General features: G+C 37.8%; 1 protein-coding gene across 2 annotated transcripts in view; it reads left to right on the top strand.

The window, feature by feature from the left end:
* Positions 1 to 3,633: 3,633 nt before the first annotated feature.
* The window catches only part of NUP54 (nucleoporin 54), a 30,282-nt gene continuing 6,792 nt past the window's right edge, over positions 3,634 to 27,123 (top strand). Inside the window, exons 1-10 of one of the 2 annotated variants that reach the window (XM_014787804.2) lie at positions 3,634 to 3,837; positions 4,469 to 4,630; positions 7,544 to 7,627; positions 7,718 to 7,861; positions 16,084 to 16,310; positions 18,172 to 18,359; positions 19,177 to 19,373; positions 20,555 to 20,609; positions 21,051 to 21,144; positions 25,816 to 25,923. In XM_014787804.2, coding sequence (XP_014643290.2) covers positions 3,771 to 3,837; positions 4,469 to 4,630; positions 7,544 to 7,627; positions 7,718 to 7,861; positions 16,084 to 16,310; positions 18,172 to 18,359; positions 19,177 to 19,373; positions 20,555 to 20,609; positions 21,051 to 21,144; positions 25,816 to 25,923 — 1,326 coding nt within the window. In that variant the 5' untranslated portion in view covers positions 3,634 to 3,770. The remainder of the gene's footprint in view (positions 3,838 to 4,468; positions 4,631 to 7,543; positions 7,628 to 7,717; positions 7,862 to 16,083; positions 16,311 to 18,171; positions 18,360 to 19,176; positions 19,374 to 20,554; positions 20,610 to 21,050; positions 21,145 to 25,815; positions 25,924 to 27,123) is intronic. The other variant, XM_004430851.3, reaches the window with a different exon arrangement.

Raw genomic sequence — 27,123 nt, 5'->3', positions numbered from 1 at the left:
TGCGCGCGCTCCACTGCTGGCGGCCATGGTTTGGATCCCGGGTACGCACCGACACACGGCTTGTCAGGCCACGCTGTCGTGGTGTCCCACGTAAAGTGGAGGTGGGCACAGATGTTAGCTCAGGGCCAGTCTTCCTCAGCAAAACAAGGGGAGGATTGGCATGGATGTTAGCTCGGCTGATCTCCCTCACAAAAAAAAAAAAAAAAAAAAAAATTCCCTCATGCCAGTTTACAGTTGATCCTTATTCCCACCCCCAGCCGGAGGTAACCACTAACCCACTTTCTGTCTCTATAGATTTGCCTTTTCTGGACATTTTATATAAATAGAGATGTACAATATGTGGTCTTTGGGCCTGGCTTCTTTCTACATTATACTTAAAAATAATGTGTTCAACCAATTTTATTGAGCAGCCACTTTATGTCAGGCACTATAAACTAGGCTACTGGTGACCAAAAAGAGACATATAGATCTTATGGTCTCGTCGGGGAAACAGACAGTAACCAAAAGTCACAAATGTAAAGTCTGGTAACATGACTCTGAGTTGAGGGAAGGCTTCCCCAGTGGAGTAAGATTTGACTGAGACTGGAGAGTAGGTGTTACTTAGGCAAAGCAAAGCATTTCAGACAGAGAAAACAGGATGTGCCCAAGAGCAGAAAGGAGCTTGTTTACAAGTGATTGAGAAAATGTTTGGCTGGAGTTCAGAGAGAGAAGAATAGTGGGAGATAAGGCTAGAGAGAAAGGCAGGGGTCAGATCAATGTTGGGTCTTATTAAGCCATGTTAAAGATTTTGGTCTATTTTAAGACCAATGAGAAGCCACTGAAGTGTTGTAAATTGGGTTGGGGAGGGGGGACTGGAAGACAGGATAGGTTTGTTTAGAAAGACTCACTCTAGCTGCAGGATGAATAAACTGGAAGAGAGTCAACATGGATGCAGGAAGGTCAGTTAGGAGGCTGTTGTGTTAGGTGGGTTGGCATGTAAGCTAGAGCTTATCTGGGTGTCATCCACTAGCCTCCAGGGTGAATTCCGCAAAGCCACATAGCATGGGTTAAGTAATGGGTTTTATTGGGGAAAATAAAAATTTGTAGGGCCAGGACAGCTAGAAAAAAGGCACAGACCCTCCATCCTCCTGTCATCCCATGGAGAAGCAAGCCAAGGGCAAGAGCACTGTTTGGTCTCGGTGAGAAGAATGTAGCCACCTTCTAGTCCCCCTTTTTATAGGGCAAGTGTGAAGGAGCAGTCTTGTCAGAGGAGGGATACAAAAGCTGCTGAGCAGCAGGCAGTTTGGATTTAGGGCGACAACAGCTTACAGAAGTTGTCCGAGAATGCTAGCTGCCTGGGGAATGTTAGAATCTCCACTGCTGGGGTGAAGACGACACTGGTTTCATGGGACCTAAGCTTGGGTGCAGCCACTTCCCCTAAGAGAAAGGGGAACCCCCAGCCACAGCCAGCTCATTCTCCAGGCAACCCAGAATGACCTGCCCAGGTCATAGCCGGACAGTCCTGCTCATTGCACTGCGGGGCTACTGCAGTAGTCTAGGGAGGGGTTGGCAAACTTTTTCTGTAAAAGGCCACATAGAAAATAGTTTGGGCTTTGTAAGCCTCTCTGTCACAACTACTCAGCTCTGCACTTGTATCGTGAAAGCAGTCACAGACGACACATAAACAAATGGAGTGTCAGTTCCAGTAGAACTACATTACAAAAATGGCAGCAGCCTACATATGGCCCGTGGGCTGCTGTTTGCTGATCCCGGGTCTAGGCAAGAGATTGAGGTAATTTGAATTAGGGAGATGGCAGTGGAGATGAGGTATTTTAGAAATATTTAAAAGATAAAATATTTAGGACTTGGAGATGAATATGGGAAAGGCAAGGGAGAAGGACATGTCATGGAACTCATTCGTTCATTCCACAGTATTGGATACGGGTCTATCATGGGGGCAGGCACTTTGCTAGCACTAGGGATACAACTAGTAAATAAAACACAGTTCCCTGCCCTCATGGAGCTTACATTAAATGGGGTGGGGGGAGGGGGGACAATAAATAGGTGGTGGTAAGTGCTAAGACAGTAGAGTAGCCAGAGTGACAGGAGTGGGATGTGCTATTTTAAAAAGGGTGGTTAGGGAAGACTTCGTATCAAAGAAATATTCACCCATCCTTTTCCATCCCTGATCATTCTCCCCTTCCATCCATAATTTCTGTGATTCCGTTCTGCTGGTTCTTCTGTCTCTCCGGCCACTCTCTCTCAGGCTCCCTTGATGGCTCTCTGCTCTCTTCGTCTTAATGCTGGTGCTTGGCTGCAACCTCTTCCCACTTGATCCTCTCTCCCTGACTATCCCATTGACTCCCTGAGGTCAATTACAGCCTAAACCTGGGCCCCTCTGTTCAACCTCAGCCCTGCGTATCCAAACACCTACTGCCTATCCTCAGCCAGGTTGTCCTCAAATCCAGTAAGTAAAGAAAGAACTCATTTTCTTCCCAAATTCCCATTACTGGGGAATGGCATCACAATCTAGCCAGCTGTACAAGCCAGAAACCAGAGACTCTTGCTAGACTCCTCCTTTCCCCTCCCCTCCACATCCCAACAATCACCAAGTCCTTTGCTCCTCAGTCTCCATGCCTGCTGTCCTCATCCGGGTATCAGCGCTCTCACTGGGACTCCTGCAATTACACTATTAGCATTATTTAATTTTGTGAATAGCTAACCCACTTACATTTTCAAAAAGCATAAAAGGAATTTATAGTGCAAAGTCTCCCTCCACCCATCTCCTTGCCACCAATTCATCTTCCCAGAGGCATCCAATGTTATTTATTTATTTTTAATGTATCTTCCCAGGAATATTTTATACAAATATGTGTGTTTATTCATTCTAGCCCTCTTTTTTTTCCCCACCCAAATTGTAGAATACCATATACTGTGTTCTAAATGGTTTTTTGTGTAATGTTTATCTTTGAGATCTTTTCAGTACATACAGAGCTTTACTGTTCCCATTTCATGGCTGAATAGTATTCCTTTGTATAAATGCAACTATTTAAGCAAACCCTTGTTTGTTTCCAATCATTTGTTATTATAAACAATGCTGTAACAAATAATGGTGTATTCCATCATTTTCCCAAATCATTTATAAGATAAATTCCTAGAAGTAGCATTGCTGGGTCCACGGACATTTGTAAGTTTGGCAGATACAATGGCATATTTGTTGTTTGTTTTCATTTTTATTAGTTATACAAGCACATAGATTTAAGAATCAATTCTACAAGGTTTGGTATATAAAAAAAACCTAAACAGACATCATTCTCAGAGGCACCTCTTTTAGCCTTTTTTTTTTTTTTTAATTTACCCTCTAGATGACACGCTGCTCCGTGAATTTTCAGTGTGAGCATTATCCACTGACTCCACTATGGAGGATGAGGATCTGGCTTTCTTTCCTCCCCTGTGTTCATTACGCGCTAGTATTCAGCCTCCCGCACACCTCTTCCAAGGGACAGGCAGTTGTCACTGGCTCTCAGGCTGCATGTCCCCGCGAGCTCCCAGCATTTCACCTCCTGACGCTCCACGCCACGTGATGCCACAAAGCCCCCGGAAGCTAGCCGGACGGGGACGTTCCCTCTCCGCCCTCCACCCCGGACGCTTTTCGTGCGTTCAAAGGCCTCTCAGGCTAGGCCAGAAAAGAGGCGGAACTCCGTGATGCGGGGGCGGTTTCCACGCCGGATCGAAAAGCGGAGTGCACCGAGTGTCGCGGGAGCAGCGCCTCGGTCCCCTGCTCCCGCGACATGGCCTTCAACTTTGGGGCCCCCTCGGGCACCTCGGGCACCGCTGCAGCCACCGCGGCCCCCGCGGGTGAGTGAGCCTCGGATCTTCCCCCGGGGAGTGGGGAGGGCCCTGGCCCGCCCCTTCGGCCCGAGACCCTCCGGCTTGAGGCTCCGGGGGTCTCCTGCCCGCGCGGAGACTTTTTAGGGGCTTCGGAAAAGGGCGGGCGGCGGCCGAGCGGGCCGGGGCGGCTCCTCAGGAGGCCGCGGGGGGACTCGAGGCCCAACCCGGGGCTCGCACGCCGCGCGTGGGTCCTCGCAGGGCCCCGTCTCCGAGGGCTGGCTTCCCGGCGCCGGGGAGTCGGCCTCGGAGAGACTGCCGGCGGCCCCGCTCTCCCCTGGCCGGAGAGCCGCCCTGCCCTCCCGCCTCCGGGCCGGCGGGCACGCTCGCGGGGCTCCCGCTGCGGCGCCAGCCCCGGAGCGCGGGAGCCTTCGCCCTGGCCCCTCCGGTCCTCGCTGCGGGACTGCACGCCGCTCCCTCCTCCTGTTCCCGCCTCCTCCGCCTTCTTAACTCGTTTGGAGCAAGTCAGGGTTTGTCTTTGTTCACTTCTGTGCAACCTCCTGCTGACTCTCCTAATCCTTGTCTTGCTTTCTTTTCTCTTTCTTCTTTCCCCTCCCTCCTTTTAAAATTTTGTTTGTTTCTTTGCCTACACCCCTATCAGGATTTGGTGGGCTTGAGACTGCCAACTCCACCGCCAGTGGGTTTAATTTTGGGGGTTTCGGATTAACTGCTAATCCCGCAGTGAACTTTAATATTGGGAATTTCGGTGTTTCTACTACCTCGGCGACTCCGTTCAATTTTGGTAACAGTCTGGCAAGTGCAGGTAGATACTGCGGGTCGTATGTGTTAACGAATGTTGGGAGCTGGAGTCCAAGAATATTTTGTGGTTCCTCGAGTTTTGGAAAGAACAGCGACTTGTCTAATAAGGAAAGGAAATTCGTTTCCTGATGTCGAATCAAAAACGCTTGTATCAAGTTTTGACTGTCTTAAAAGATTTGGATTTGGTTTCTGCAAGTTATAATGTTCCTTTGTTAAATTTGTGTTTAATTGAACAGAATATACCTTCCAAGTGTAAGAATTTGGAATGGATTATTATGTTGAGTAGAATATATCTTCCAAACGATTAGCCATCTCTTCCAAAGTATAAACTCAGCAGTCAGGCCCATTTTCCTGGGATTCTTGGACTCCTGCAGTCATTTTTTCATTTTTCCTGCATCTTTCATTGCAATTTCATTTGATTGTCCTTGTGTTTCCCCAGAGAAACAAGTCTTATACGAACAGCAGTAACCTGTCTTATTTTTTAACCTGTGTAATAGTAATAGTGTATTTCTTTGGTGAACTCAGCAGTTTAGGATACATTTCCATAAGATATGTAATTATAGAAATAATCCCCAGTTCTTTATTGGATTTTTTGAGAAATGATGAGAGAGCAGTTTAATTTATTGTCAGATAGCATTGAGTTCTAAAAGGTAGGCTAGACATCTTTGCATTCAAAAATATAATTACGAAGGTTTTAATATCTATATGGATTGTTTGAAGCTTGTTGGAAATTTTGCAAAACAAACTAAAACATTAACTGTGTGTATATATATAAATTTAAAATAGCTCTACGTGTACTTTACATACAATGATCCTATATAAAAGTCTTGTTCCTCAGCTGCTCGTATATGAATTTATTGTCTGTATTCTCTTACCTTATGCCACTTATGCCCATGCCAATTTTATGCATTTGGTAAACGTTATTTATTCCCTAAAACTTACTGGGAAGTCTGATATTTTGAACAGTCATTTGTTACTGCAATGTGAATATCACCTTGGCATCTGATTTGAAAACATGTTGAAAAGAATACTTGAAAATTCCAAAGATAAAATAATCCATTATTATTCAGATATATTTAAAGTGATCAGTGTCACTGTCGTGTGGTATATTTACTTTTTCCTGTTTGCTTAAAATTGGCACTGGGTAAAACAAACATTGTTTTGAAATTTGTGTTTCCGAACAAAGCCACCCAGCTCGTAATTAAACAACAATAAATAAACCTGTTGGTATTTGCTTGATTTCATGTTCATTTGGAGTTATTACTGTTAAGTTTTGACTTGTAATAATATAACTGTGTTTTAACTACTTTTATATATGTTCATTAACTTAGCCTTCAGCAAAGGGCTGATAGAAATTCTTGTTTATTTTTTAATTTTGTATCCTTGCAGATCCACTATTACTAATAAACGTTTTTGGTACCATGGAGCATGATAAGATACTGACTAGTGTTTTTATCGTGTAGTGAAATTCAGAATATATCTTAGTTTTTCTGTGAAAATGAGGAGTAATGAAAAAGATTGAGAATAGTGTTCAGTACTTCAGATGATTTTATCAAAATGTTTACAGTTTGCAGTACTGCAATAGAACCTACAAGTAAATAGAGTATTTGGTTGTGCCTGCATGCAACATATAGTCTATTCTTGAGTAATTTTCCAAATCAGAAGTATATGACTATCAAAGGGTTGTTTTTCTTTCCTTCTTCTTTTATGTTACAATATTGATGAATCTCTGTCTCTTATACCAGAAATATATGAGATTAAAAGTTAGAACCCAGAAACCTGCGGCATAACGCAGAGAGCACTAATGGTTCAAACATTTGTCTTAAAAGTCTTTTTGGCTCCACATTAATAATCAGGTAAAGATTGACAATAAGGAAAAAAACATAAAACAATTTTAGATTGATAGGCTAGCATTCATTCCATTCATATGTCAAGTTAGATATGGTTGAGAATAATTTCATCTCTAGACTTACCTAAAAATGAAATTTGTGTATCTGTCAGAGTTGCCAAACTGTGAGGCAGAGGCCTGTGATGGCTCTGCTCCCCTTCCATGCCACTGCTTTCCACTTGGGGCTTTTTCCCCTTGCCTCTTCCTTCAAGAAACACATTCTTGGTGTATAGAGGTCAGTATATTGATATGTTTCTTTTGAAAAGTTGCTTAGTCTTGATGGAGGCTAAATAGAAATATAAGCTAAAGTAGAATATAAATTAATTCAGCAAAGCCAAGGGTGCAGACTGGCAACACAGTCTGCCCATATGACCTGCTTGGCACGCTATTTTAAAAACATTTGAATTAGTTGCAAAAAAAAAACCAATTGAATTAGGTTTAAAATTCTGTAAATTTTACTTAGAAAATCTAGATCTTCGGTTTCTCTTGGGAAAAATTGGAATATATGATGCTACTAAACTACCATTCTCCTGCAGCAGTGATCTGCTGGAATTTAGGAACTGCTGCCATTTTTAAAAACTGTTCACATTGAACAATTCCACCACTCAGTAAACACCCAGTCTATTTCACTCATTAATGTTATCAGCCTAAATCTTGTAGGCATTTAAATTGCAACAGCTACTCTAAAAGTACATATGTAGTCATTTTCGAGTTTGTTAAATATTATGGCAATAGGCTTAACATGTTTTCTCAGCTGTAACTGTTCATCACCCCTTTAGTTGAAGGGTATATATTGCTTTGCGGTATTTCACTTTAATACTTAGTCACTTATTTCTTGCAACATACTGACTTCTTGATTAGTAGTATAGTTTTTAAAAAATTGATGTTGAAAGTAGAGAAAGGAAAAAGTAGATCAATATATTTTGTCTTTATATGTAGCAATTACTTATAAAATAATTTGAAAAAGAAATTACCTCTTATGTATACAAAAGATTCTTCCTTCTATTTTATTTACCCTTTTTTCATTAGGTGGGTTTGGAGGATTTGGGACAACATCTACAACAGCAGGTTCTGCGTTCAGCTTTTCTGCTCCAGCTAACACAGGCACTACTGGTAAGAGGACTTCTTAAGTCATTTGTAGAAGTAAATGAGCTAGAGGTCAGATTTTTTTTGACTTATGCAATTTCAATTTTTCATTCAAAGGACTCTTTGGTGGTACTCAGAACAAAGGCTTTGGATTTGGTACTGGTTTTGGCACAACAACTGGAACTAGTACTGGTTTAGGTACTGGTTTAGGAAGTGGACTGGGATTTGGAGGATTTAATACACAGCAGCAGCAGCAAACTAGTAAGTATAAGAGGTTTTCATCTTACCTCAAATATAAAACCATAATAGTATTGAGTGCACTGTTCAAAACACATCAGTGGATATCTTTTTTTTGAAGAATTATAAATATTATATTCCATGGGGTTCCAAAACATGTTAATGTATGATGATAGCAACTGGGTAGAAGATTGATTGGCATGATTAGGATTATAAGACCTCTGTGTTTATTATCATTACATTTAAATTTTTGTTGTTGTTGCTAAAAATAACACAAATACAGAAGACTGCACAAAAGTACAGCTTAATGAATATAAGGTGAAGACCCGTGTACCCATTGCCCATGTTAGGAGGTGGACCTTATCCAGCCATTTCAGAGGTCCTCCACATTTCCCTCCCAATCACTTCCCCATCAGAGAGACTATAGTCCTGTCTTTTATGGTGATCACTTCCTTACTTTTCTTTATAGTTTTGTCACTCAAGTGTGTAAACAGTATTGTTTAGTTTTATTTGTCTTAAATCTCTGTAAGTTCTCCTTTTAGCTCTCTTTCTTTTTTATTTTAATTTGTTGAAGAAATCAGATCATTTGTCCTGTAGAGTTTTTCAGTCAGGACTTTACTGATTGCATTCCTACAGTATAGTTTAACATATTCCTTTGTCCTCTGTATTTCTTGTAAATTGGGTTGCAGCTTTGTTAGTGTCATCAAGTGGATTCCGACTCCTAGTGACCCTGTGTACAACAGAGCAGAACCCTGCCTGGTCTTTTTGCGCCATCCTCCTTCGCATTTATGTCAGACGATGCTCCGCTGTCATAGGGTTTTCATGGCCATTTTTTTGAAAGTGGGTGGCCAGGTCCTTCTTCCTAGTCTGTCTTAGTCTGGAAGCTCTGCTGAAACCTGTCCACCATGGGTGACCCTGCTGGTATTTGAAATACCAGTGGCATAGCTTTCAGCATCAAAGTAACACGCAGCCGCCACAGCATGACAGTCGATAGACAGGTGATTTGGTTCCCTGACCAAGAAACAAACCCGGGCTGCAGAGGTGAGAATGGCGGTGGGAGCGCCAATTCTTAACCAGTAGACCACCAGGGTTGAATCTAGGGGCTTATTTATGTTGACGAGTCAGTTTTTTGTTTGTTTGTTTGCAAGAGTACTTTATAGGTAGTGTTGTATCCTTTATCAAAAGGCATATAATGTCTGATTGTCTCTATTGTTTGTGATGTTAGTAGCAGCCATTGGTGATTATTACCTAGATCCATTAATTCATTAGGGGTTCCAAAATGGTATTATTCCAACCCTATGATTGCTTTTCCATTTAATTGTTGGAATAGTTTTATGAGGAGGAACTTTACCTCATCTACTATTCAGTTGATTCTTTTCCTTTATTATTAGTTTGCAAAATAAAGAGTTGGTTCCCTATCATTCTCCAAAGGTGGCCAATTAATTTTTTTTAATGTCAGGAACTCAAGTATTTAAACTATTTGATATTTTTTTAATCCATTTTGGTTATTAGCCTTATTGATGCTTGAATTGTTCCATCTTTGGCCAGTGTGAGCCTCTTCAGTTTGGTTCCCGAGTCCTTTTGACACAAGTGTAGACTTAATCTTTGATAGCTTCCTTACTAGCTGGTATGGCAGTATGTTCCAGAATTATCTTGTGTGGATTAATTTATTTATTTATCACAAGAACCCTATGAAATAGTACTCCATTTTGGTGAAGAGAAGAAAGTGTACAATTGTGACTTTTCCATATACCTCCCAATAAATAATATAGGTACATAAATTCAAGTTCCTTTTATTCTTATGTAATGCTATTTTTGCTTTTCCATAGTCTGCTACCTGTTAAAATCACTTTTGTTTCATTTTTCTTAGATAACTTGATTGAATGGCTAAAATTCATCCTACTCAGCCATTGAAGATAATGTAGTACTTGATTAAACATGAATTTGAAGAATTGTCTAACCAATAGGACAAAGATAATAGAATAGTAGTCTCAGAATTATTCTTTTGTTGTTGTTGGCCGACCTCTGGGCTAAGCCATGGGTTGCCTTATGTGTCTTGTTGAGGGATCTGATTTTTTTTTTTTTTTTTTTTTTGGTGAGGAAGATTGGCAACGGATGTTAGCTAATCTTCCTCTTTTGGCTTGAGGAAGACTGCCCCTGAGCTAACATCTGTGCCAGTCTTCCTCTATTTTGTACATGGGGTGCCCCCACAGGATAGCTTGATGAACAGTGTGTAGGTCCGCGCTTGGGATCCAAACCCATGAAACCCAGGCTGCTGAAATGGAGCACACAAACTTAACTGCTATGCCACTGGGCTGGCCCCAGAATTTTTCTTTCTAGTGTTCCAGTCATTCATCTTTTCTACCATCCTCCTGCAAAAATACAAAGTATGATGGAAATCCAAGTAGTTAAGGAGAAGAAAGGAAAAGTGAAGTTTTTTGTTTCTTGAAATAAAGTCTCTCCAGCAATAAGTTATTGTAAGTTGCACTTATTTTTGTTAGGAAAAATGAGAATTGGAATCTGGTGCTATTCGTTTTCAGAATGAAGGGGGCTCATTCAGTTATGTAGCAGCCATTCATTGAGTGTATGTTGTATGTCAGGGATTGGATATATAAGGTTGAAAACCACAATCCTTACTCATAGTCTACAAGGAGATAGAATAATAAACATCCAATTAGACAGAATAATAAATATTCAATTATAAAAAATACATATGTGTGAAGGTACGAAAATAGACCCATACAAGGTGCTATGGAATGCAGAGGAAGAGCTAAATCTTGAGGGAGTTAGGCAATTGGATAAAGAAGGAAAAGGATATTCCAGGCAGAGGGAATAACACTGACGAAGGCATGAATGCATGGCATAACATAATGAATTTGGGACCTGCTGTTGTAAGGAGTTTGAGTTTAATCTGCAAAGATTGTGGAGCCATTGCCTTCTTTTTAAAAACCCTGCTCGTATGAAGCGCTTGCTGTCTGGCTACACCATCTCTGATACATCTGATCTTAGTTATCTGCTGACTTCCTGGACAACTTTGGCAACTGGCTCTTAGTCTTGCTTTTCTTTCCAACTTCTGCTATCAATCTGGATTATTTTAGCATCCACATGGCTATGTCCCCAAACAGCCACGCCATGTACCTTTTATTCCAAAGACCTTCTCCATTTCACGTTAGCCACAATTCTTACCCTGGACCTTGGCAACATCTGAAACTGTTCTAATTCCGAAATCACTAACGTAAACATCCCAAACCTATTGCTCTTTTAGCCTGCCTTTTCAGCTACTTCCACTATAGCTGTTTTCAGGCCTCATTAGGATCTTTAGACCACTGACACTTTCTGCTCTTCCCTCAGCTTCTTCCTGTCTTCACTATCCTCTCTAATTAGCTTAGATTCCATGTCCTTCCATTTCAGTCACTCTTGCCAATATGCTCAACTTCCTTGTCCTTATTATATCATGTCTGCCTGAAAAAAAACCTCCAAGCCTGTGTAAGCCCAACTGTCTAGCCAGATACTGCTTGAGAAAATCACAACATAGAAGACTGAATAGTACCTTTGAATTCTTAATCACCAACCTAAGTTGAGGCCTCAACATTTCCTGGTAATCCTGGGAAGTTTCTGTTTTCAACTTATTCTCCCACTTTCTGTAAGAGTTATTTTAGACCTTTATTCTCTTTAAATCTCAAATCTCTCTGTTCTCACTTTTGCACACGGCCTTGCCTTCTACTTCAAAGAGAAAAGAGAATCCCTCATTGTAATTCCTTCAACTTCCCACTATCAAATAAATCTATTTATCTACCTCCCTCTGCACCCATCTTTTTCTCTTTTCACCTGTGCTCTGGATCGCATATCCTCCCACCTTCTGGGGACCCTTGTGCTGTTGATTATTCTTCCCAGCAAACCATCCCCCAAAAAAGAAATTCTTCAGCTTCTCTCCCCAACCATCCTTCTCATCCACATTTAAACAATCTGAAGTTTCTTTTTTCTCAAAACAGTAACAACAAAACAAAACTACTTTAATCTCACATCTCACTTCAGCTATCACTCTCTTCTCCCCTTCATACTTGAAATAGTTACAGAAGAGTGGGATCCCCTGCTGCTGTCTTCTGTTACCTCTTAGCCCACACTAGTTTGGTTTCTATTTTCTTTACTCAAATTGTTAAGGTCATTAGTCATCTCAAATCCAGTGAACACTTACTCTTCTTTACTTATGAGAAATTCTAACACATAAAAATGTAGTCAAATGACCCCATAGTCTACCAAATAAATTTCAACAAAAGTCAGAATTTGCCACATTTGTTTTATCTATCTCCTTTCCCCTCTTTTTTTTTATTGCTAAAGTACTTTAAAGCAAATCCCAGGGCCAGCCCCGTGGCTTGGTGGTTGGGTGCGCGCGCTCCGCTGCTGGCGGCCGGGGTTCGGATCCCGGGCGCGCACCGACGCGCCGCTTCTCCGGCCATGCTGGGGCCGCGTCCCACATGCGGCAACTGGAGGAATGTGCAGCTATGACACACAACTATCTACTGGGGCTTTGGGGGAAATAAATAAATAAAAATTTAAAAAAAAAATTGTAAAAAAAAAAAATAAATAAAGCAAATCCCAAACATATCATTTTACTCCTACTTTACTGTGCTTCTCTCTTTAAAAACATAGACATCATTCCAATTCACAAATAATAATTCCTTGGTATCATCTAATACTCAGTCCTTAATCAGATTTCCCCATATATCTCAGTAAAGTTTTCTTCAGTTGGTTGGTTCAAATCATGATCCAGACAAGGTCCACACATTCATTTTCTTATGTCTCTTAAGTTGTTGGTGGCCTGATTATTTCCAGTGGTGTCCGAGGAGTTGAGATTTTTAAAATTTCTGTATGTATGTATGTATATATTTATTTATTTTTTGAGGAAGATTGGCCCTGAGGTAACATCCGTTGCCAACCTTCCTCTTTTTGCTGAGGAAGACCGTCTCTGAGCTAACATCCATGCCAATCTTCCTCTATTTTGTATGTGGGATGCCGCCCAGCACGGCTTGATGAGCAGTGTGTAGGTCTGCACCCGGGATCCAAACCTGTGAACCCTGGGCTGCCAAAGCAGAGCGTGTGAACTTAACCACTATGCCACGGGGCTGGCCCCAAATTTTTGATCTTTACTTTTAAAAAATTATCATTTTGAATGCATGAGCTTTAATAAATTGAACGTGTTTGAATTGGTTGCATTCATTATTCTTTTTGATGCTCAGATTGTCACATTTTTGGCCACTGTGAGCCCTTAACTTCAGTGATAACCCGATCTGTTTTTTTTCCTACCTTATTATTTAGTACTCCTTATTGCTTTTGTCAGCTCGTCTGTCCTTCCTCTTGCCACAGAGATTTTGCACATGCTGATCATCTTTGCCCTACCCCATGGCCTAGCTGACTACTTCCTTTAGGCCTTAGCTGAAGTTCTAATGGGACAGCCTTCTCTTGACCCCTCTCAGGCTTGATTAGCTCCTCATTTAGTACTCTCATAGCCTCTATACTTCTCTGAGGCACTTCTCAATTGTAATATTTGTTTGATATGCTTAGTTTGTTTAACAAAGCTATCTGTCTTATTTACCACTGTATCCTTAGTATTTAGCTCCATGTCTGACACGTAGTGGGTACTCAGTAAATATTTGTTGAATGAATGCATGGTGAATGAATGATGAGGGTATGTATGATATATAAAACCAGGAGAGACTGTATTGTCAGGAAATCTGAGAAGAGCTTTTCAAGGAGGATGAGTGTTCATTGAAACATAAAGATTTTCTTTGGGATCTGAAGGAATAATCAGCCCTGAGAAGGTGGAAAGATATGAGAAGTCTAATATGCTAAGGTGTGAAAAGAGTCAATTGGATTTTGTAATTTGAGTTCCTCAATGGCTTCCAGCTGGTGAACTCTGAGTAGGCTAGTGTGGTTGTAATCCAGTGTGAAGTGAAGTGTACAAGGGGAAGCTGAATGTAAATCAGTATAGATCATAGTTTATCTCATTTAAAAGTTGAGGAAGATAAAGCCTAGGGATTTCTTGGCCAAGGCTTCAAGTCTTCTGGCTTCTAATCCAGTTCTTTACAATTTTCATATGCAGTCATGTGTCGCTTAAGAACGAGGATACATTCTGAGAAATGAGTCATTGGGTGATTTTGTCATTGTGGGAACATCATAGAATGTACTTACACAAACCTAGATCGTATAGCCTACTACACACATAGGCTATATAGTACTAATCTTATGGGACCCCTGTCATATACACCATCGGTCGTTGAGTGAAACGTATGTCACATGACTATATGCCCATTTGGGAATTAATAATACTCGTCTGGAGGGTTACAGGAGCCCCTCTCTAGCCCCATAGAAGCTTCATTGACCTTGTGGTACTTGCAATCTTTAGAGCTGAAAGGAAACTTGAATATCATCTAATATAGTGGTCCTAAAACTCAGGTCATTTCGGTATTATCTTCATGATTTTTCTCTTATCTACATACCATTTGTATTATTATTTAAGAATTTTCTTTAAATCAATTTACTTTTAAACATTAAATACATTTTATTTTATTTATTTTATTTTATTTATTTTATTTTATTTTATTTTTATTTAATTTTAATTTTAATTTTTTTTGTGAGGAAGATCAGCCCTGAGCTAACATCCATGCTAATCCTCCTCTTTTTGCTGAGGAAGACCGGCTCTGAGCTAACATCCACTGCCACTCCTCCTCCTTTTTATCCCCAAAGCCCCAGTAGATAGTTGTATGTCATAGTTGTACATCCTTCTAGTTGCTGTATGTGGGACCCGGCCTCAGCACGGCCAGAGAAGCGGTGCGTCGGTGCGCGCCCGGGATCCAAACCCAGGCCACCAGCAGCGGAGCGCGAGCACTTAACCGCTAAGCCACGGGGCTGGCCCTAAATACATTTATTTTAAAATAAAAATTCATACTACTGCTATAAATGGAAAACCAGTATCATTTGCTATAAAGAAGAGATAATCAAAATCATGCACAAAGAAAATATAATAGTAATACATTCTAGGTAGATATCTTTGCTTTAAGCTCTGAGCCTTAGACTTGTTCTCCTGTTTGTTAAAAAGTGAGATAAGCAGGTGTCCTGAGGCATTAAAGGCATACTAGCACCAAACTGAGACTTTTTTTATATAGTCAGATAATTAAAAGAGAATTTTTTGTTATGTGAATTAGTCATTTAGTGACTCAGCTGTTGCTTGACAGCTATAATTTCAGGTACTGGGGGTACTTACTTATCTTGCACTTTGGAAAGATTGATCTAATCTAACAACTTCACCCTTCTTTCTATTGGAGAAATTGTAGCACAGAGAGGTTAAGTGACTTGCCCAAAGTTACATAGCCAACGGTTAATCCACTTGTTGTTCTTTTCACTATATATTTCTTTATAATAAAAGAAGGAAAAGTGTTTATTAAGCTGATATTGATATAACATTGATATAACGATTCTTCTTGCTTATTTTGTATCCTCCAATTTGTATTTATTATACACATAACAGTAAAGGTTGTTTAAAAAACAATTCTGCAACTTCACGGACTGTACTTTTCCATATCCATATGCGTTTGTGTGTGTGTATGTGTTGGAGGGGGTCTAATGTCGTGGATCCAATTTGTGTTCTGGTAATGGAATTAATCGTATTAAGATGATATCATTTGAAAAGCAAGTTTAACATAAGGATTGTCCTAGTATAAATAGTTCCCTATTGTTGCCATAACAAAGTATTACAAACTTAGTGGCTTAAAACAACAAAAACTTATTATCTTACAGTTCTGGAGATCAGAAATCCAGAAATAGGTTTCACTGGGCTAAAATCAAGGTGTTGGCGGGGTCGTGTTACTTCTGGAGGCTCTAGGGGAGAATCCTTTCCTTTGCCTTGTCCAGCTTCTAGAGTTTCTCTGCATTTCTTGCTTGTAGCCCCTTACTCTATGTTCAAAGCCAGCAGCGTGGCATCTTCAAATCTTACTTTGACTCTAACCACCCTTTTCCCTAATAAGGACCCTTATGATTATGTTGAGCCCACTGCTAATCCAGGATAATCTCAATTTAATCTCTTAATTTAATCACATCTGCAGAGTCCCTTTTGCTGTGTAAAGTAACACATTTACAGGTTCTGGGAATTAGGATGTGGACATCTTTGGGGAGGACATTATTCTGCCTGCCATAGGATCTGAATTGATTGGTTCTTTTTTTGAAATACTAATTTTTGCATACTTTTTTAGCATTAGGTGGTCTCTTCAGTCAGCCTACACAAGCTCCTACCCAGTCCAACCAACTGATAAATACTGCAAGTGCTCTTTCTGCTCCAACACTACTGGGAGATGAGAGAGATGCTATTTTGGCAAAATGGAATCAACTGCAGGCCTTTTGGGGAACAGGAAAAGGATATTTCAACAATAACATTCCACCAGTGGAATTCACACAAGAAAATCCCTTTTGCCGATTTAAGGTATTAATACTGCTTTTGATCTTTACTTGAAGGGTATATGTAAGAGAAAATACGATATTTGGATTCAAATAAAGAAAACAATTGCTTGGTTTTTTAGTACTCTTTGAACATGTACAATTATACTTTTGTTTTAAAAATACAGAAATTATAAAATTGAAATGATTTCTTACATATCTGTGATTGAAGGTATATAATTGACCAGATGTGACTCAAGGAAGGTGTGACTAGAATGTAATTTATAACTGAGGAAAAAATGTTAAGGGGAATGGTCTGCTTGGCACCCATAAAGGGGAGACCCCAAACTAGAATTTAGTGGTATTCATCTACATTGTTCAAGAAAGTACACCCTAACCAGCAGTTTCTGTTCTGCTTGGCAAGTTTAATCCTATTGTCACTATCATAGCTGGATGCCAAAGCCGTTAAAACAGTATAGTTCGTTTTCTTTGTTCTGATTTCATGCCTACCAAACAGCCTTCTCATTTGAATTTGACTTCTCGGAGCTTCTGTTCATCAGCCAGTGAGAGTATTTAGGTCAACTTGGCTGTGTATTTTTCATAACAAATAAAGGTATTGCAATTAAGTTTATACTTCAGCCTCTCTTGAGTTTTGTTGGCCTGCCAGTCTCTTAAACCTAATCAGTGTGGACATCAGCCCCTGTTTGGAGCTGCAAGGCTGAGGATCAGACCCCCTTGAACGTGGTTAAACAACAAAAAGTGACCAGCCTGTCTTGTTAGAGAACATCTCTTTATCTCATCATTCTAACAAAATGTATCTTTTGAGTGTATATAGTTGAAATTTTAATGCTTTTGGTTAGTGGCTAAGTTACTTTTTGTAAATGATTAAGTTACAGTAGACATAGAATGAATTTAACAATTTAATTGTTTTTCCTTTTTTAAAAGTCAATGTATAACATACATATGGTAAAATGCATGAAGAACTAATCTAGAGTGAATTTAATTTTTTTTTTTTGGTGAGAAAGAGTGCCCCTGAGCTAACATCCATTGCCAATCTTCCTCTTTTTGCTTGAGGAAGATTGTCCCTGAGCTAACGTCCGTGCCAATCTTCCTCTATTGTGTATTTGGACGCCGCCTCAGCATGGCTTGATGAGCGGTGTGTAGGTCCAAGCCTGGGATCCAAACCCGTGAACCCTGGGCCACTGAAGTGGAGTGCATGAACTTAACTACTACACCACGAGGCTGGCCTCTGAATTTCAATTTTTTTAAAGTTGTGTTATGAGTGATGACAAAAGAGAAATGCTTCTATCTTAAAAGAGTTAATTCTTTAGAAAAGTATAGTTTTTCATATTTAATATTATATAAAAAACCTGTTTCATCAAGTTTTGTATTACGTGAAACCATAAAATGATGTAGAAAGTCTTTATAGTATTCATAAGTTGACAATGTTATTATTGTACTTTAAAAGTATTTATTTAGTAAGTCATTTCTTTATATATCTGAAACAGTTTAAGATTCCATGAGTCAGATACACAGTAAAATAAATTAATATTTTGGTCCATGATTTTTGCAGTCATTTTTATAAAGACATGCAGAGTCGTTTCAGTAGTGTTTAGAAACACTCAACAAAAATGGATATCACAGTTTTTCAGAGGAGAAAGCTATTTAGTTATGCTGTTGAAGAGGAAATTTTAATTTTACCCTATAAGTTTATGTTATTCTTGGGTAAAATAGTTTCTCTTTATAATTGTGTGACCTAGAGCACAGAGTGGTGGGAAGAATCATTATTCCCTTCATTACCAGACATTAAGCTGTTTTCCTGTTTTAGAGAGATTAAGCCATTAATATTAACACCTGCTTTAAGATCTGTACATATTTTTTATATCATTTATTTTGTCATCCCACAGGCAGTAGGTTATAGCTGTATGCCCAATAATAAAGATGAAGACGGGCTAGTGGTTTTAGTTTTCAACAAAAAAGAAACAGATATTCGAAGCCAGCAACAGCAATTGGTAGAATCATTGCATAAAGTTTTGGGAGGAAACCAGACCCTTACTGTAAATGTAGAGGGTATTAAAACGTTGCCAGATGATCAGTAAGTATACATTAAATATACTGTTTATTCCTGTGTCCCTTGGTCCAAAGAGAGTGGTCAACAGTGTGTTTGTTGCTAAAGCACACATTAAAGCTCAGAGCAGAATGTTATTTCTCAGCTAATGATTATTCAGTTTTTATAGAAACATTTGTTTAAAAGCTTTTTTCTCAATCTTGGATTTCTTATTAGATGCTAATAATTTCTTAGATTTTTCATTCAGAAACAGGAAGAAACATTAATCACGTCTGCCTGCAAATCAAGGGCCACAGAGACATTATTGGAAAGTTTTAACTGATTACTATTCATGTTCATTCATGGATAAATATAACTGATTAACTTCCCTTGTCCTATGTATGATTTTCATACTTAGTGGCAAGACATTTACTTTAGGATATTTTGGGTTAGAAGAATTATTATTATTATTGAGATATAATAACTGAAATCAGATTTTACTTCTTGCTATTAATTGCAGTGAAGCAACGAATAAACTTCAACAGAATCTCCCAAGTACTTCTTGATTCTGAAAAAAATAATAAATAACATTTACTTAGGACTTTGCACCTAAGCAAACCTCTACAAATATTACTTTATTTGCCTATCTTATTTTAACTTTATCATTTAAGTTGATTTACAAGTGAACATAACATTAAGGAAGGGTTCCTTATTTTCTAATTTTAAGAAAAAAATATTTTAATTCCCTTGTAAAACAGCCATTTCTGAATTTGGCTAGGACCATTCTAAAATCACATGTTGCATTGTTATTTGTGGCTATGAGTTATGTGCTCCATATTTTATAACTTGGTTATTTTTCCCTCAGGACAGAAGTTGTCATTTATGTTGTTGAGCGTTCTCCAAATGGTACTTCAAGAAGAGTTCCAGCTACAACACTATATGCCCATTTCGAACAAAATAATATAAAAACACAATTGCAGCAACTTGGTGTAACCCTTTCTATGACTAGAACAGAACTTTCTCCTGCACAAATCAAACAGCTTTTACAGAATCCTCCTGCCGGTATGTTTCCGGAGTCGTAGAATTGAGGAAGTGAAAGATTTAGAAATATATGCTTCTTCTATTTGGGGAGGTGTTGGTTGGTTTAATGTTAGTAAAACCAGTATCAGCTTATAACATGTCTGCTTATTTGGGAGGTAGTTTTGAATGTTTTTATTGTATTCATTAATTCATTCTTTCAGTTTTTGATTTATTTTTTTTCTAGCTTATCTTGTTTTAACTGAGTATTCCAGTAAAACGCGAATGTGTTCTCACCATAAAAGATTCTAGGTGGCATAACTAGATTGACTGTATGACAGATCCTCTTAATCTCCCTTCCGCAGAACTAACTACTATTAATAATTTATTGTATTCTATTAGTCCTTTATCTGTGATTTTAATATAAGCATATGTACGTGGAAGTCCTTAAAAAAAGAATTCTGCACTGTACATTTACTGCAATTTGCCTTTTCACTATACAGTATTTCTTAGTACTTTCCGTGTCAGTGTATGAAGGAAAAACTTATTGTTAAAAACTACATGGAATACGATGGATGTACGTTACTTCACTTAACCTCTAGGTTGTTTTCACCTTTTCTCTATTATAAACTATTCAACAATTAACATCCTTGTAAATATGTCTTAGAACACATGGATATGTATTTTTTTGGAATAGAGTTCTGGTAATGAAATTTTTGAGTCAAGATTATGTATACTTTATATATTGTTAGATACTGCCAAATTGCTCTCCAAAGAAAGTTCTACCATTTACATTCATAACAGAAATGTGTTATTTTTCTCATATTTTTCTTTTTTCTAATATTTTCATTTGCATTTCCCTGATACTAGTAAAGTTGAGCATCTTTTTGTGTGTTTATTAGCCACATTTGTATTTTTTGTGAATTATCTATTCATATCCTTTGCCCATTTTCTATTAGATTTTTTGTCTTCCTTATTTATAAGGAGCTCTTTCTATATTCTGGAGGTTAATCTGTTATCCTATAAATTATAGATATTTTCTTTCCAATATATACTTTTTTTTAGCTTTATCCTGGAAAAATTTTTATGTTTGTAGTGGTCACATTTGACAGTCGTTTTTCATTACAGTTTCTGGGTTTTGTGTCTTTAGGAAAGCTTTTCCCATACAAATACTATAAAAATGGAAAATAGCTTCTTTTAGAAAAAATATTTCTTCTTTGTGGTAGGTGTTGATCCTATTATTTGGGAACAAGCCAAGGTGGATAATCCTGATTCTGAAAAGTAAGTGTGTCTTCATCTTGCTTTCATATAAGAACTAATATTTGCTACTAGGGAAGTAAACAAATGCAAGCTATTAATTATAATTCTTACATTTGAGGTGAGTTTATTTTCATTTTCATTGCTTCTTAAAGAACATCAACGATGGTAGGAGAGCACAGTGTGATAAAGACATTGAAATCTGAGTGCAAGTCCCCTAATTAAATTTGCATTTAATAATGCAATTTTTGACTAAATTCTATTTCCTCATTTGTAAAATCGGGAAGTTGAATAAAATCTCTATGGTGTAACATTGTTGAATTCATAATCATAGATTTGCCTTCGAACCCTAGAAATTTAATGTGAAATTACATGAATGTTATTATGAAAACCTTAACTTCTTGTATTTTGTAATAATAGGCTTAAGGCTGAAAGGCTGAAAATTGACTACTTGCATTTCCTCAGGTTAATTCCTGTACCAATGGTGGGTTTCAAAGAACTTCTTCGAAGACTGAAAGTTCAAGATCAGATGACTAAGCAGCATCAGACCAGATTAGATGTAAGCATGTAGCTTCATTCTCTGGCCTTGGGCATAGTAAAAGGGATTATAGACATTTCTTTTTACCATGTGTGTTACTGTTTTGTCTTACGGGGAAACAATATATTGTATACTGCAAATTCACAATTATAGTTCTGTACAACTACTTTCTTCTATTAAAGAGTCCCCAAAATCATGTAAATCTGGTTTGATATTTTTTTTTTTTTTTTTGTGGAAGATTAGCCCTCAGCTGACATCCGATGCCAATCCTCCTCTTTTTGCCGGGGAAGACTGGCCCTGGGCTAACATCTGTGCCTATCTTCCTCTACTTTATATGGGACGCCGCCACAGCATGGCTTGAAAAGCGGTGCATTAGTGCGCGCCGGGGATCCGAACTTGCGAACCCCAGGCCGCCGAAGCAGAGCACATGCATTTAACCACTGCGCCAACCTGGCCGGCCCCACGATTTGATATATTTTTAACAATGAATTTAGAATTGTTGGCTTAGCAAATTAAATTAGAATACCATTTCCACTTCCAGCCAGAGAATGCATATTATTTTCTTTATTAAATACTTTTATTTATGGGACCTTATGAAAAATGAAGGCTACAATTATGATTTTTTATGTTGTCATAGTATACTATAATTGTAGGCTAATGAAGCAAATTTAAATTATTGAATGCTTAAACCTACTTAATATTTTATTTTATAAAGTAGACTTTTGTAGTAAAGGTTCTTAAAGGTCACCTCCAAATTATAACTCTTATATGGAATTCCTGATGAAATATTCATTCAGATTCTGAGTAGTGAAAAGCTTACTGTTTTATGAAGCAACCCATACCATTATCAGCTAGCTCTAATTGATACAAATTCTCTTTCTTACATCGATCCAGTATCTGCCTTGCTATAATTTACACCCATTTTCTCTGGCGTTGCTTCGTAGGTAATTATTGTGCTTTCTCTGACTGCCCTGCAGATGTTTGAACATCATAATCATTCTTCCTTTTTAGTATTCTCTTCTCTGGCTAAAAATTCCAGAATGGTTTTGTATGTCACGTGATTTTCAGACCCTTCATTATCTTAGACTGGATGCACTGAATTTATCAGCATCACTTTTAAAATGAGTTGCCCACAGTACTATAAATGGGGAGTGACCAAAGTTCTTCAGAATAAGACCAAAGAAGCTATTAATTCTCTTTATTTTTGTCAGTCTTGCTAGATGTTTGTCAATTTTATTGATCTTTTCAAAGAAGTAGTTTTTGGTTTCAATGATTTTTCTCCAGTTTTGTTTATAATTTTATTAATTTCTGCTCTTAACCATTTCCTTTATTCTGCTTGCTTTGGGTTTATTTTTTTCTTCTTAGTTTCTGAAAGTAGCAGTTTAGGTTATTAATTTGAGACCTTCCTTCTTTTCTAATATAAGCATTTAATGCTGTTAATTTCCTTCCAAGCACTGCTTTACCTGAATCCCACAGATTTTGGTAATGTTGTATTTTCATCTTTGATCCATTCAAAATCTTTTCTAATTTCCCTTGAGAGTTCTATTAGACTGTTGGATTTTTTGACTAATGGGTTATTTAGGTTTCACTTCCAAGTGTTTGGAGATTTTCCTATTATTCTGCTGTTGATTCCTTCTAATTCTATTATGGTCAGAGAATTTTGTATGATTTCAATTCTTTTAATTTTGTTAAGCTTTTAACCCACATGCCTTTGAAAAGAATGTGTATTGTGCTGTTCTTTGATGGAGTTTTCTCTTAGTGTCAGTGAGATCCAGTTGGTAGATTGTTGAGTTCTTCTATATTCTTGTTGATTTCTCTGTCCGCTAGTTCTGTTGTGAGAGGAGAGTTGAAGTCTCCAGCTACAATTGTGGATTTGTCTTTTTCTCCTTTCAGTTCTATCAGTTTTTGCTTCATGTATTTTGAAGGTCTATTGTTAGGTGCATATATCTAGGATTGTTATGTTTTCTTGGCAAATTTACCTTTCATTATTATACAAAGTCCTTCTTTATCCCCAGTAATTTTCTTTGCTCTGAAGTCTACTTTCTCTGATATTAATAAAAAGCCACTCTTAGCTTTTCTTTTGAGGATAGTACAAGATGGTATATCTTTTTCCATCTTTTTACTTTTACCCTGCCCATATCATCATATTTGAAGTGAGTTTTTGTAGACAGCATCAAGTTTGGATTTAGGCCCACCATTTTATTATTTTTTTCCTGTTCCCTCTTTTTCATTCCTATTTTCTCTTTTCTGCCTTCTGTTGGGTTATTGGACATTTTTTATCATTCTATTTTTAATTTATTGTCTTTTCAACTATCAGTTTTTTTAGTGGTTGCTCTAGGGTAGTAGTTCTCAGTGGGAGGTGGTGGTGGTGGTGATTTTGTCCCCCAGGGCATGTTTGGCAAAGTCTGGTGACTTGTTTGGTTGTTACAACTAGGGGAATGCTATAGGCATCTAGTGGGTGGAGGCCAAGATACTGATAAATATCCTACTGTACACAACAGTGAGTGCCCCTGCAACAAAGAATTATCTAGCCCAAATTAATAGTGCTAAAGTTGAGAAACCCTTCTCTAGATATTATAACGTATCTCCTTACACCAGAGCAATAGGCTTTTCCTGGAGCTGTTGGCATGATGCTCACTTCCAGGTTTGGGGCTCTGCTGAAACCAGACTGGGGTATGCCTGAGGGAAAAAATGGTAAGCTCACCACCAGTTCAGTGGTACTTTAAATTCATGTCTCCTTCCCCAGTCCTCCTGCTACTATTTATTTTTCCGAGTCCTCAAATAGTTGCCCATGCATTCTGTTCAAGTTTTATAGCTGTATTCAATGGGAGAGGTTAGAGTGGCATGTACTTAGCCCGTCTTGTCCAGAATTGAAATCTTTCGTATCTTTTCTCAGTTTTTCTGTTGCACTTCATATCTTTTCTTTATTGAATTTTAGGAGTTCATCATTTACTCTCGATTTTAATCTCTAGTCTGTTTATAACATTACAGATATCTCCTACTTCCTTGTCTCTCTGCCAGCTCTTGTCTATGGTGACCTTAGTTGAATAGGAAACCTTAATTTTAATGTAATGATATCCCATCATTTCTTTGCCTTGTGTTTTCTTTTTTGGGAATTTGCTTAATAACTCATTCTTCACCCCAAGTTGTAGGAGTCTCCTACATTTTTTTCCTAATATTTTAGAGTTTAACCTTTCACATTTGGGTCTTCTGTCCTCATGGAGTTTGACTTACTATATATAGTAAGTGGTATGAACCCAACTTTCTCTAAATAGTGGGTCAATTTTTCCAATGTCATTCACAGAAAATTGGTATTTTCCCCGATGATTGATCAAAGCAAAGCATTTATCAAACCAAGTTCCCATATATATGTGATGTAGTCTGTTATCTTAAATCAGCTTCACAGTTTTTTTACTCTTCTGGCTTTATAGTATATCTTAATATGTGGTAGAGTGAATCTCCAATCTTTGTTGTTCTCTTCCAAGTTTTTTAAGCTCTTTATGGATCTTTATTCTTTTCTAACAGTTTTAGAATCACTTTGTCAAAACGCTAGCATTTTAGTTGGAATTGCATTTAATATATAATTTGCAGAGAACTGAATCTTAATAATATTAAATTATTTGATCACAAACATGTTTCTTTACTCATTGAGGTCTTTTATGTCTTTTGAAATAGTTTAAAAATATTCTCTTTAAAAATCTTGAGCATTCTTTCTTAATTCCTAGATTGTTTTAGTATTTGTCAGTAAATACTGTAAATGGTAACGTTTCTATTTTTTCTTAGTTATTGTTGGTATAAAAGAACACTATAATTACTCTTGGGTCTGGACGCCCTGCCAACTTTTCAAAACTGGGGGAGGGAGGGTGCCTAGTTTACATAATATAGAACATGGCCACCTAATTTTGTCCCTTCAGCATGGCCTGGTATCGGGAAGGTTCCTTAAAAGGTGACATGTGCAGGTGGACATGCTAAAATATGTCTTGCACAATCTTCTTTCTTTCTTACAACATTTCAGTATAAGCCAGTGCCATAGGAGGTTTAATTATAACAGGAACAATTATGGGATTAATTCTGATGGGGAAACTTGAAGGAAATGGGATTTTAACTCAAATCTGTAAGGTTAAGACTTCATAAGGCAGAGCAGTGGGATTTCATGCTAGGCAAAGAGCAAATCAAAGATTCAGAGGCATGAAAATATATTTGGTTGTGTAATTAATTTCCTTTATTTTCCCCTCCACTCTGCTAACTCCCTCCAAAGTATTTTGTAACAGTTAACACTGGACTATACTATGCTTTCTGGAAGTAGTTAGGTTTAATTGTCTGTTAAGGCCCCTCCTTGATGTCACTTTATAGATCTTAACTTTTTCTGTTCATGGCCTAGTTGTTGCTCTATTCCATATTATTACTTCAAATTTCTTAATTATTTCTGAACTCTGTGTTTTATTTTTCTATAAACTTCGCCTCATCACTAAATTTCCTAGAGTTCTAAAGAAATCTTTGAATGGTACTTTTTAACTTTTAGATGTACAAAAGAGAAAGAAATATAAAGGCAGATTTAAAGGGACAGAGTTTATATTTTGAGAGATGAATCTCAGGCTCATCTTAGAATTAGACTTTGCATATGGGTGTACCTGATAAATAATTCTGATACCAATACTGGATTTACCTTAAAAATATTTTTTTAAAAAACAGATCATATCTGAAGATATTAGTGAATTACAGAAGAATCAAACTACAACTATGGCCAAAATTGCACAATACAAGAGGAAACTCATGGACCTTTCCCATAGGACCTTACAGGTAGTAATTTGGAATTTTTTTTCAACATTTATAAGACTATATATGTGACAGAAGTGTTAAATATGGAGTTTTGCAATAGGAATAACAGACTAAAAGGAAATAATAAAAATAGTCTGAAACTGAAAGTACCAAACTTTCTCAGTGAAGTTGGAGGAGAGGTCTCACAGGATTGGATAAAGAAAATACAAATATTCTAAAATTCACAAGCTATTGAGAGGGTAGGGGAAAAGCAGTGAAGAAATAAATCATCTTGGTGCAAGGAAAGCATGTACCACCAGATCATTGAATCTGGTTTTCGTAAAAATAGTAGAAAAATATAATTTTGATTTTGAGTGCAAGAAAAGGGAGTGTAACCAGTAATGGATGAAAAACAATAATAGAACTTCCAAATTAACAAGAGGAAATAAAAGAATAGCCACAAAAACTGAAATTATCATGAAAATAGTAATATTACATACCGGAATCAGTGGGATACAGCAAAAGCTATACTCAGAGGAAAGCCTATGTATAAGAGGAAAACTTATAGCCTTAAAATACATTTTAAAATACAAATGCAAAAAATAAGGAACTTAGTACTCATCTTAAGAATTCAGAAAAAGACTTAAGATAAGCCAAAAGAAACCAATAAGAAAGAAATAATGTGAAATGAGTGAAACAAAAAAATTAATCATAGTAGAAAGAATAAATTGAAAAGCTGTTTCGGGCCGGCCCCGTGGCTTAGCGGTTAAGTGCGCATGCTCCGCTGCTGGCGGCCCAGGGTTCGGATCCCGGGTGCGCACCGACACACCGCTTCTCCAGCCATACTGAGGCCGCGTCCCACATACAGCAACTAGAAGGATGTGCAACTATGACATACAACTATCTACTGGGGCTTTGGGGGAAAAATAAATAAAATTATTAAAAAAAAAAGAAAAGCTGTTTCTTTGAAAAGACCATTAAAATGGCTAACCATCTTGTAAGTCTGAAAAGAGAAAAAAGAGACATCTCATGAGTGTGAAGAAGGAAAAGAAAAATTAGTAGTGAGAAAAGGACACCACTGATACACAGAACAGAGGAAGAAAATACTGCGTGAAATTCAGGGCAACAAATTTGGAAGCTAAAGGAACAGTAATTTTCTAGCAAAATTGAAATAACCAAAATGAATCTACAGAGAAGTAAAAATCTTAAATAGATAAATACCATGGAATCTATTGGGCACGT

This window comes from Ceratotherium simum, chromosome 8 (assembly GCF_057802395.1).
Source record: "Ceratotherium simum simum isolate JZ-2026a chromosome 8, ASM5780239v1, whole genome shotgun sequence".
In the NCBI taxonomy this organism is placed as follows: domain Eukaryota; kingdom Metazoa; phylum Chordata; class Mammalia; order Perissodactyla; family Rhinocerotidae; genus Ceratotherium; species Ceratotherium simum.
The sequence above is the reverse complement of the archived record's forward strand: the minus strand, read 5'-3'. Positions and strand labels throughout refer to the sequence as shown.